The sequence below is a fragment of the Camelus dromedarius genome, chromosome 12 (genome assembly GCF_036321535.1).
Source record: "Camelus dromedarius isolate mCamDro1 chromosome 12, mCamDro1.pat, whole genome shotgun sequence".
NCBI lineage: Eukaryota > Metazoa > Chordata > Mammalia > Artiodactyla > Camelidae > Camelus > Camelus dromedarius.
The window spans coordinates 5,325,755-5,338,510 of NC_087447.1; the positions used below are offsets into that span (position 1 = coordinate 5,325,755).

Here is a 12,756-nt window from a genome sequence, read left to right on the forward strand (position 1 = left end):
GTGACCATCTCTGAATTCCTAACGATCCTGCCATGTCTCAGGGCCACAATGAACACCAATGATCTGCAGAAAATACACCTGAACTCTTACTGACCTCAGGAAGTTTTTTTCTTTAATTAGATTGTTCTAATTTGCTTTCTTTTCCTAAATTTTGAATACAATAAAATATAAATTTGATTAAGGACTCAAATCAACCAATCGCTGATGAAGAGAAATTTTAATGTATCTACTTCCCAGCTGACAAAATTTCAAACCTAGGCCAAGCTACCTAATGTAGCATTGGTGAAAATTTCCTGGAAATTTTTCTATGGGTTTAGGGAAAGGAAAAGAACCACAGATGTAAATGAAGCTTCATTCCTGGCTAAGGGATATAAAATTTCACTGGAAGGCAGGCTCTTCATGGAGCAAAGGATGGTTGCACAGTGATAAAAATAGCAGGTAGGAAAGAAGTAGAGGTTCAAACGTTCTTTGTCTAAAGAGTACTACTGAATATACGTATGTATATGTATGACTAAAACATGCTGTGCACCAGAAGTTGATACACTGTAAATATAAACTGACTATACATAAAAAAAAATAGTACTAATGAAGCAACTCTTGTAACTCCCTTTGAGAAAATTCTCAGTTGCTAAATAGTAGTGTCTAATTAAGAAACTACTTCAAGTAGTATGTATGTCAATCAAATATATAATTCAATGTTCCTAGGCTTTAAATCTCAGTCAGAGATTTAAGACTTAGTTGTAAATCTTAAATATTTGCCTCAAAGACACTCAAAAGGCCTCCAGTTTAATACTTACCCACACACATTTTGACATCATTCACAGTGAAGTCTGGATCTGGCATCCTATGAAACAAACGCCAATAAGTATAATGGGAAGCACAACTCCTCTAGTCAGGGTGAGTTTTTTCTTAAAGTACTAAGAATTTCCCAGTCAAGACACATCAATCTTCATATTGAGGTTTAAAAATATATTTTAAATATAAATGTTTATATAAGTACATACTTACATAGGGAAAAAGAATATATGAAAAAAGGTTAAAAGTGGTAATTATCTCAGGGTGGTAGATTCTAGGAGATTTAAATTTTATTTTCTTTATAGCTCATCTATATTTTCTCACTACAACCATTTTTTTTTTAACAAAGGAAGAAAAATACGTATTTTTAAAACTAAATGGGAAATTACTACTGCTTTGGGTTATCAATACTGCATTGTCTATAGCCCTGGGTGTAACATGGCCATTTTGCAACCACATCTAATCAAGCAGAGAACACTTACTTTATTCCAAGTCCATCGGAATTCTTGAAAATCAGAGGGTCTCTTAAGCCACCCCGCTGGATATACTCTACATTAAAATCTGTCACCGTGGGAAAAGAATTGTTAGAAACGCAATAGGTATATAGCTGAAAAAAGACAAAAGGATCATAAAAAGGATCCTAAGTAATAAGCTAGAGATTGTGTTTGCTATCTCTGTGTATACAGTTTTGCTGTTGATAACATGTGCTTGTTATTAAGAAGCATCTCTTAAGATATAGGGAGAGCTGAGAATCAGAGTTATTTCCACAATAACTCAGAATTTAACCAACAGGTGATAGTGCTGTTGAGTCATCTCATAAATCCTAAGTAGAAATTATCATCACCAGCCTCTTAATAGCCAAAAAAATGTATTTCTGTCTACTACAATACGTATCATGACATCATTGTTGGTTTGCCAAGGAACAAAGCTGCATGGTACACATGGAATCCCACCTCGGTTTTGGTGGGACAGGTAAGTGCATAAAAGGATCTTCATTCTACTACTCTTAATTAAACCCAAACCAAGGGATGGGAGAAGGAAGAAGCCTTTAGGGAAAAATTCCAACATCATTCCTGCCCTAATAAACGTTTGCTTCCTCTAATATAGCAGAGAATGACTCACAGAGTGGGAAGATTGGGGGGGGGCAGTGCATGAGTGGCACTGTATAATAAGAGAAAATAAAGATAAACAGCATTACAGTATTAACAGGCTGCAGAGATGCTGACCTCCAGTTCCTAAAGTCTACAACTTCCCACATCAAGGGGCTGCAGGTCTGAACCCAAATGATACTGACCTTTTCCTTCCATAAAAGTAACAAAATTTGCATTATATTTGTTGGTGTGGAGTTTCTCTTCCAAGTCAAAAGTTCTTTTCCCTTCAATTTCATCATCTGAAATGCCATCATCTTCATAGCGTCGTCGCATGGTACCACGCTGGGGAAAGAGGGACATAAGGATGAAATCAAGCACTCTTTCATGCCCGTCTGAAAGCGATCAGTTTCCCCGACATGTGTGAAGTGCTACTTTCAACTTCAGCTGCTATGTTAAACATCAATTTTTCTTGCCTTTATAGATCTTTTTCTTAACTAAGGATCAGCCAGTGCTCTCAGAATGCACAAATTAACAAAATTTTAATGAGTCACTGGGTCCCCTACTTGTGAATTTTACCTCTGCTTACCCTTTGAGCCTAGAGATACACATTTACAATAAAAATATGACCCAACAGGGTCTACTGAATATTTTGTCTATCATTGCTTATCAGAGTGGGGACAAACAATCTTTATATACAATTTATGCCAGGATACAAAACACAATTTTTTCATGGGGATGGTCATTGCAAGATTAACTTTCTAAAACAACTTTCAAGAATAGACTAAAACATTTGAATTAATGAAACAAACTCTTTTACAGCAGATAAAGAAAGTTAATCTAAGTAACAGCATTCTAAACAGCAGACCATCACTATTTAGCTAAAGATAATGTCTTCCCAAAGAAGATAGACAAATGGCCAACAAGCACATGAAAAAACGCTCAGTATCATCAGTCACTAGGGGAAATACAACTTAACACCACTTCACATCCACAAGGATGTCTATTAACAAAAAGGTAGACAATAACAACTGTGGACGAGAATGTGGAGAAATTGAAACCCTCGTACGGTGCTGATGGGAATGTAAAATGTTGCAGCTATTTTGGAAAACAGTTTGGTAGTTCCTCAAGAAGTTAAACATAGAGTAAGTCATCATATGACCCAGCAAGTCCACTCTTGGGTGTATATCCAAAAGAATTAAAAACACACGTCCATACAAAAACTTGCATGAAGAGGTTCACAGGCATTATTCATTCATAACAGCCAAAAGGCAGAAACAACCCAAATGTCAATCAAACGATGAATGGATTAACAAAATGTAGTACATTTACACAATGGAATATTATTAGGCCATAAAAAGGAATGAAGTACTGATACGTACTACAACATGGAAGAATCTTGAAAATATTATGCTAAGCAAAAGAAGCCAAACACAAAAGACCATGTATCATATAATTCATTTATATGAGATGTCCAAAATAGGAAAATCCACAGAAATAATAACTAGATTAATGGTTGCCAGGGGCTGGGGAGAGGGAGGAACAGAAAGCAACTGTTAACATGGTATGGCTTTCTTTTGGGAGCAATTAAAAACGTTCTGGAATTAATAGTGATATTTGTACAACTCTGTGAATACACTAAAAACCACTGAGTTGTACACTTTAAACAGGTGAATTTTATGGTATGTGAATTATCTCATAAGCTGCTGTTTTAAAAAAAAAGATAAAGTGCTGCTTATGCTGCAAATTTACCTTTTGGTATATTTTACTTTAGCCAGTGTTAAATTTGCTGAAATTTCTTGAATACATACACATGGGACAAATGGTATGGGAGACAATGGTAAAGTAGCCCTACTCTACTATGTGCTAGGAACAACCAAACCTGGAATTTAAAGTTAGACACTGATGATCTAGACCTGATTACACAGCACCTGAATTTACATAAACATGTAAGAAAATGAGACACTGGGAAAGGTCTCTAAGGGAATGAGGTCGGGTAAAGTGCAGAAATGAGTTATAAGAAGTAAAAATTAGGAGATGGGTATATCTCAGTGGTAGAGCACATGTGTAGGATGCGTGAGGTCCTGGGTTCAATCCCCAGTACCTCCAAAAAAATTTTTTTTAAATAAGTAAAAATTAAAGGAAATAAAATTGTTATACACCAGACGAGAACAAGATTCAACTTACCAGTTTTAGGTAGAAACACTGATGGATACCTGATAACTTTTCCATATTTGGCAAAACGCCTTATAACACTCTTACCTAGCAACTTTGTTACCACAAGTCACAACTCAGAGGGCAAAAGAGCCAATTTTAGTAGACCTCTTATTTACTCTAAAAATGCCATCACTGTTCAAAATATTTTTAGGACCTTGTATTTGAAGGCGGTGGTGGTGGTGCTATTTTCACTGACAATTTCTTACACAAGTTTATTTTTTGAAAGACATCACTCAGTTCCCTTCCTCACTCTAGTTCATATATGTGTCTTTGAAGAGAACTCCAAAAGATGAGTTCCAAGTACATCATAGAACAAAAGCAATACTATCAGAATAAATGTAATTTCCTATAATAATCACTTCTACAAAACATTCATTTGCACCCAGAAATAAACCCACACACCAGGTCAATTAATTTACAACAAAGGAGGCAAGAATATACAACAGGGAAAGGATAGTCTCTTCAATAATGGTGCTGGTAAAACTGGACAGCTACATGCAAAAGAATGAAACTGGACCACTATCTTATATCATACACAAAAATCAACTAAAAATGGATTAAAGACTTAAATGTAAGACCTGAAACCATAAAACTCCTAGAAGAAAACAGGCAATAAGCTCTTTGAGACACTGGCCTTGGCTATTTTGGGGGAGATCTGACTCCAAAGGCAAGAGAAAACAAAGGCAAAGATAAACAAATAGGACTACATCAAACTAAAAAGCTTCTGCACAGCAAAGGAAACCATCAACAAAATGAAAAGGAAACCTACTAAATAGAAGACATTTGCAAATCATATGTCTGATTAACATATAGTTAACATCCAAAATATATAAATAACTCATACAACTCAATAACAACAAAAAACCCAATTTAAAAATGGGCAAAGGATCTGAATTAACATTTTTCCAAAGAAGACATATAGATGGCCAAGAGGCACATGAAAAGATGGTCAACATCACTAGTCATCAGAGAAATGCAAACCAAAACCACAGTAAGATAATCTTACACCTGTCAGAATGACTATTTTTGTTTGTTTGTTTGGTGGGGGGAGGTATTTAGGTTTATTCATTGATTTATTCTTAGAGGAGGTACTAGGGATTGAACCCAGGACCTCATGCATGCTAAGCATGCACTCTACCACTTGAGCTATACCCTCCCTCCCTCTTTTTTTTAATCTTTTTTTTTTTTTTGAAGTAATGGAGGTACTGGGGATTGAACCCAGGACCTCAAGCATGTTAAGCATGTGCTCTACCACTGAGCTATACCCAACTCCCAGAATGACTATTATAAAAAGACAACAAATAAGTAGTGTTGGCAAGGATGTAGAGAAAAGGGAACCATGGTGCACTGTTGGTAGGAATGTAAACTGCGGCTGCCACTTGGGAAAACAGTATGAAGTCTCCTCAAAAAATTAACAATAGAGTTACCATATGATCCAGCAATTTTACCACTGGGTATCTATCAAGGGAAAATGACAACATGTATTCAAAAAGATATATGCATCTCTATGCTTACTGCAGCATTATTTATAATAACCAAGACAGGGAAGCAATCTAAGTGTCCATCAATGGATGAATGAATAAAGTTGTGGTGTACACACACACACACACACACACACACAGAGAATACTACTCAGCCATAAAAAGGAATGAAATCTTGCCATTTGCGACAACACTGATGGACCCTGAGGGTATTATGGTAAGTGAAGCAAGTCAGACAAAGAAAGACAAATACCACATGATTTCAATTATATGTGGAATTTAAAAAACAAACAAAACAAAATTCAGACTCATAGATAAAGAGAACCAATTGGTGGCGGCCAGAGGGGAGTGAGGTGGTGAAATGGGTGAAAGGGATTAAGTACAAACTTCCAGTTAGTTATAAAGTCAGTCAGTCACAGGGATGTAATGTACAGCACGGGGGAATATAGCTAATAATATCATATTAACTTTATAAGGTGACAGATGGTAACTAGACTTATTGTCACTATACAGATGACCACTCTGCAAAGAATACAAATGCTCAATGTTGTGCACCTGAAACTAATATAATATTGCATGTCAATTATACTTATTTAAAAGCAAAAAGCATTCACTGGCACTGTAGTTCTAATATGCTTGTCCAAAAAAATCCCAGTCAAATTTCAAAACTTTGACATTTCCAAGGTCAACCATTAGGGATTCTTCTTCAGTCAGGATATAATCACCCGGATTATTCCAACATTTCTAACATAATAGCCAGAAGTTCTCCGTCCTTTCTTTCTTTTTACATGTTTTTATCCTTCTTATATTCAAGAATTCTTGGGGGGAGGCTATAGCTCAAGTGGTAGAGTGCATGCTTAGTACGCATGAGGTTCTGGGTTCAATCCCCAGTACCTCCCCTAAAAATAAGTTAAAACCTAATTACCTCCCCCACCCCTGCCAAAGTAAAATAAAATAATATATTTAAAAAAAAAAGAATTCTTCTTCCACTTGAGTGGAGCAGGAGGAGGGAGGGCATGGGCAGTAAGTGCCGGAGGTAAGTAGGAGCGCGCCCAGTGGCCCAGCAAAGCTGGTGTGGGTCTGTGACTGCACTCATGCCGGGCAGGGCGAGGAGGTGGTCGCTCTGCATCTGCGCAGTGACTTTGGGCACCCAGTACTCGGCCCCACCGTGCTTTTTGTCACCGGGCACTCCAAGAGCTTAGGGTAACCCCTGGACACATAAAGACAGCCTGCCAGGAGCCCCAGGCTCTTTGGGTGGACACAGCCCTAGGCCTCTAGAGTCCGTGCTGTGCCTTCTCCCTCCCACGGGCCCTCTTGCTGGGAATCTAGGGTCTTCTTTGATAATACAGGACATCTTGAAGCAAGACGTGGATTGTTTACTTAGGAGAGCAGAGAACAGTGACGTCCTCCCTCTCATTTGCCCTTTTTGCCACGGGGCCATCACCCAGGCTGGTCTTTGTGACTGACGTCCCTTCACTACCTCCTGTCCCTGTCTCCGTCTTTGCAGATGTCCCCCAGCATGGCTAACATTTCTCAATATGTCTGATTCCTCTCAGTCTCTTGCTGCAGTATTTCATCCCTGAAGCCTCCCACCCTGACCTCCCTGCTCTGTGCTCCCACTGACCCAATGCTGCCCTTGTCACAGAGCCTGCTGTCTTTTCACCCCATCAGAATGTAAGTTCCCCGAGAGCTGGGACTCTGCAATGCAGCAAGTTCAAAGTGATAGCTAACAACTGAACAAAAATGTTTTCAGACACACAGAGTAAAAAATTCAGAGTGTAAAAGACTGTTGGGTGAAAACTCAGTGTTCTTCCCACTCCTGACCTCCATGGCCTAGTTCCCCTGGGGAAGAGATAAAACAGTTTTTCATGTGGTAACAAAGAAACTATGCATGTGTGTGTGTGTATCTAATGAGTTTATATGAAAGTGTGATCCTCTTACTCAACCTGGCTTGGAGAGTGTTTACCTTCTGACACACAGATTGATTTAGTCCTCCTAATGGCTGTACCAAATTTTATTACCATTATAATTTATTTATCCTGTTTCTTGTTGGTTGAAATTTAGGTTTATTCCAGTCTTCAATATCCTTGTACAAATGTCTTCCTATCCAAGTATGAGTATTTCCGTAGGCTGAATTCCTTAGTGCAGAAGGGCTAGGTCAAAGGGCTTTCCATAGACTCCCTAAATGGGTATGTGATCTCTTAAAATAATAAATAATATTTCCTTGTAGTTTTGTTTCCTAAAAGTATAATCAAACATTTCAATGCTTCTGTCAAATTTATTTTTATGTTGATCATCTCTACCACTAATAGAATCATTCTGAAGCTAGAAAAATCTGTATTGTAAACATGTACATATTTTGAAGTCATTTGTATTTCATTCTTCTGTCCATATTCAACCCACTTTTCCATTAGGTTGATGGTGTTACTGTTTTCTATGGACACTTTACATATTAAAAAATTAACCCATTGTTTAAAAAAAGTGTTTTTTCCCAAAAAAGAATTCTTCCAGTCTCAATATGGAGTGTAAGGATATAAGAAAGGCTCCTGCTTCAGCCAAGCTGCACCCAATTCTTAAAGACAACAGAAAAGTGAATTTGAATTCTTGTTTTCTTTTTGATTACTGCATTTGGAAGGTCAACAATAATGTGATTATCTGTGTCAGTTTTAACACTATCAAGGATAAGGGTTTTTCCCATTCCCCTAAGCGTAAACATCTACAGCAAATCTCTAAGTGCTTTAAAAACATATTCAATCCTCACAATAACCCTGGAAAGCAACCACCAATCTCCTCCAGCCTACCAATGTTACCAAATAATTCGAAATGGTTTACTAGCATGCCACGCTTTTTTATTCTAGGTGTTTTTCGGCAACCTAAAGGATGTTTTTTTGCCTCCCACAGACACCAGCCCTCGCTGAACCCAATGTCACAGTAACAGCAGGCACAAACTGAACACTGAAATCTATTGCAACTACCCTTCACTCAAAAGCAATTTGTACTTTCTAGGGTTAACAGTGAGTTATACTCTTGAATAACCAATCAGTTTATTTTATTCAGATGACCAAACTATATAGCAAACTCATGTTTTCCAGAATCCCAAATAATAAAAAGAATTTCAAAACTGCCTTAAAAAATTTACCACTCCTGATCAAGTGATATAGTTAATTATCACTTTTAAATGGTAAAAAAGTGGCCACACAAATGGAATCTCAGATTAACTCAAGTTCTGACAGCTACGTCAAGCTGAAGGGATACAGGTATTAGTTACACCACCACTCTCCCAGATGGCTAGCTGTAGAAAAGACAATGGTGCAAGAGTAGATGCAAACAGGTATTCAATCATTACATAGAAACTTCTGGCATTCTCTTTTCTAAACATGTGGTAAAAAAGAATGATGGAAAGGGCATTTTCTCAAAATGTCTTCATGTAAGACACCTAAAAAGTAAAAAAACAGATAAGAGTCAGGAAGTCAGGAATTTTGAGCAGAGAATATTCACTGATGCTAGCAGCCATCTGTTTCTCTTAGATATTTGGGGGAGTGGAATGGGGTGAGAAAGAGAGAAATCATTTTTTAAAGGTCAGATAAAAGAAGACTTGCTATAGAAAAATGGCTAAGACATCCAAAGTTAACATATACTCTAGAAACATCATGTGGCAATTAACATGTTTATTACAACAAATAACATTGTAAACTGCTTATGAAATTATGCCTATAATATAGCAACATTGTTTTTTTAAAAATACACGCATAGGAAAGAAACACTGGAAGACAACAGTTCATGTCTGTTAGCTTTCAGTGATAAGGTAGGTAGTGGGTCTTCAGGTTCCCCATACTGTCTTTCAATACTTAACTTTCCTTTAATGTTTTTATTATAAAATAACATAATAAAGGACAAAAACCACATGATCATCTCCATAGGTGCAGAAACAGTATCTGACAAAATTCAGCACCCTTTCACAATAAAAGACATTCCACAAATTTGAAACAGAAGGGAACCTCTTCCAGCTGATAAAGGGCATGTACCAAAACCCACAGCTAATATCATGCTTAATGGTAAAGACTGCAAGCTTTTCCCTGAGATCAGGAACAAGATAAAGATGTCTACTCTCATCACTTCTATTCAACACTGTATCGGAGGTTCTAGCCAGGGCAATTAGGTGAGAAAAAGAAATAGAAGTTTGAAAAGTTTTGAAAAAGTAAAACAATCTCTATTCACAAATGACAAATAAAAGCTTTTAGAACTAATAAAATCTGTTCTATTTCTATATACTAGCAAAAAAAAATCTAAAAATGAACGTAAGAAAACAATTCCATTTATAATCACATGAAAAAAAAAATACTAAGGAATAAACTTAACAAAAGAAGCCCAAGACTTGTGTACTAGGAAAAAAAAAGTATTGAAATAAATTAAAGATCTAAATAAATGGAAAGACGTCCTGTGTTCATGGACTGGAAGATTTATTATTAAGATTGCAATATTCCCCAAATGGATCTTCAGATTCAACACAGAGCCTAACAAAATCCCATCTGCCTTTTTTCTTAAGTAACTAACAAGATCATCTTAAAATTCACACGGAAATGCAAGGGAACCAGAATAACCAAAATAATCTTGAAAAAGAACAAAGTTGGAGGACTCACTTCCTGATTTCAAAACTTACTCTAAGGCTATAGTAATCAAGACTGTATGGTGTTGGCATGAACAGACATACAGAACTGAAAATCCAGAAATAAACCTTTACATTTACAGTCAGTTGATTTTCAACAAGGATACCAAACAATGCAATGGGAAAAGAGTTCAAGAAATGGTGCTGGAATAACTGTAAAAGAATGAAGCTAGACCTATACATCATATCTTGTATTAAAAAAAAAAAACCTAACAAAATGGATCAGATTTTTTTTTTTAATTTAAGTACAGTCAATTATGTGTCAATTTCTGGTCCTACAGCACAATGTCCCAGTCATATATATACGTACATATATTCATTTTCATAGTTTTTCTTCATTAAAGGTTATTACAAGATATTGAACAGCCTCCTGTGCTATACAGAAGAAACTTTCTTTTAATCTATTTTTATATATAATGGCTAACATTTGTAAATCTCCAACTCCCAAATTTATTCCTTCTCATTCCCTTTCCCTGATAACCATAAGATTGTTTACTATGTCTGCGAGTCTGTTTCTGTTTTGTAGATGAGTTCATAGTCTTTTTTTTTTTTTAGATTCCACATGGGTGATACATGGTATTTTTCTTTCTCTTTCTGGCTTACTTCACTTAGAATGATGATCTCTAGGTCCATCCATGTTGCTGCAAATGGCATTATTTTATTCTTTTTAATGGCTGAGTAGTATTCCACTGTATAAATATACTGCAACTTCTTTATCCAGTCATCTGTTGGTGGACATTTAGGTTGCTTCCATGTCCTGGCTATTATATATAGTGCTACTATGAACATTGGGGTGCACGTTATCTTTTTGAATTAGAGTTCCCTTTGGATATATACCCAAAAGTGGGATTGTTGAATCATCTGGTAAGTCTATTTTCAGTCTGTTGAGGAATCTTCCATACTGTTTTCCATAATGGTTGCACCAAACTACATTCCCACCAGCAGTGTAGGAGGGTTCCCTTTTCTCCATACTCCCTCCAGCATTTATCGTTCGTGACTTCTGAATGATGGCCATTCTGACTAGTATGAGGTGATACCTCATTGTAGTTTTGATTTGCATAAAATGGATCAGATCAGATTTTAAACTAACTTAAATGTAAGGATTAAAACTACACAATTGTTATAAGAAAACGTGATATAAATAATGACTTTGGATTAGGCAATAGTCTCTTAGATAAGATACAAAAGTACAAGTAACAACAACAAAATAGATTAACTGGATTTCCTCAAAATTAAAACTTTTTGTGCTTCAAAAACACTATCAAGGAAGGTAAAAGGCAAACTACAGAATGAAAGAAAATATTTGCAAATTACTTACCTCATAAGGGTCTAATGTCTAGGATATATAAAGAACTCTTAAAACTTAAAAATGAAAAGACAAAATAAAAATGGGCAAAGGTTTAAATGAGTATTTTTCAAAGATATACAACTGGCTAGCTCAGTAAAATGCACCTAAATTGGAAACTAAGAAGTAAATCTGTCTCTTTTTTTTTGCAGATAACCTAATTGGTTATATAAAAATCCTGTAGAATGTACAAAAATTCTACTAGATCTTAAAAATGAGTTTAGCAGTGTTGTAGAATATAAAATCAATACACACAAAAACAATTTTATTTTTATATACTAGCAACAATTATAAATAAAATCATAAAATATATCACTTTCCATAGCCTCAAAATTATTAAATGCTTACATATAAATATAACAAAGTTGTATAAATTATGTACAAAATAATTTTAATTGAGACCCTTTACATATTATAGGAATATTTTCTTCCCTTAGTACTTTTCCTATGCATTAAAAAAACACTTTAACTGAACATATAATTAAAGTAAGATAAATTATTATTTAAAAAATACACAACTGGCCAATAAGCACATGAAACATCATTAGTCATTAACGAAATGCAAATCAAAACCACAAGATACACCACTTCACACCTACCAGTCAGATAATAATTGTTGGTGAGGATGTGAAAGAAGCAAAACCCTCACACACAGCTGGTGGGAACACAGATCAGTACCTCTTTGGAAAACAGTCCGGCAGCTCTTCAAATTGGTCAAGGAGAATTACCATATGACCCAGCAATTCCATTCCTAGCTATCTATCTACTTAAGAGAATGAAAACATTTGTCCACACAAAAATGTGTACACAAATGTTCATAGCAACATTATTCATTATAGCCAGAGTAGAAACACCCCAAGGGTCCATCAACTGGGGAAGGATAAATAAAATACAGTACATATCCATACAATGGAATATGGTTTAGCAATAAAAGGGAGTGAAGTACTGATAAATGCTACAACACAGATGAACAATATGCTAAGTGAAAAAAGCTAATCACAAAAGACATTCTATGTCTTTTATGATTACATTTATCTGAAATGTCCAGAATAGGCAAATCTATATAGACAAAATAGATTAGTGATTGCCGGGGCTAGAGTGAAGAGAGATGGGGAATAACTGCTAATGTTTACTGGATTTCTTTGGGGTAATGAAAATGTTCTA

At 35.9% G+C, this 12,756-nt stretch overlaps 1 protein-coding gene and 1 non-coding gene across 6 annotated transcripts in view; both read right to left on the reverse strand.

Moving 5' to 3' along the window:
• KDM2A (lysine demethylase 2A) overlaps window positions 1–12,756 on the reverse strand; it is a 95,881-nt gene that overhangs the window by 38,158 nt on the left and 44,967 nt on the right. For all 5 annotated transcript variants that reach the window (XM_064492082.1, XM_010998147.3, XM_031448525.2 and 2 more), the window contains 3 exons: window positions 2,090–2,228; window positions 1,278–1,356; window positions 798–844 (listed from right to left, as the gene is read on the reverse strand). In XM_064492082.1, the coding sequence (XP_064348152.1) occupies window positions 798–844; window positions 1,278–1,356; window positions 2,090–2,219 (256 nt within the window). In that variant the 5' untranslated portion in view covers window positions 2,220–2,228. The remainder of the gene's footprint in view (window positions 1–797; window positions 845–1,277; window positions 1,357–2,089; window positions 2,229–12,756) is intronic.
• On the reverse strand, window positions 5,298–5,373 carry TRNAV-AAC (transfer RNA valine (anticodon AAC)). Its single transcript has one exon. It is a non-coding gene; the product is annotated as a tRNA-Val (tRNA).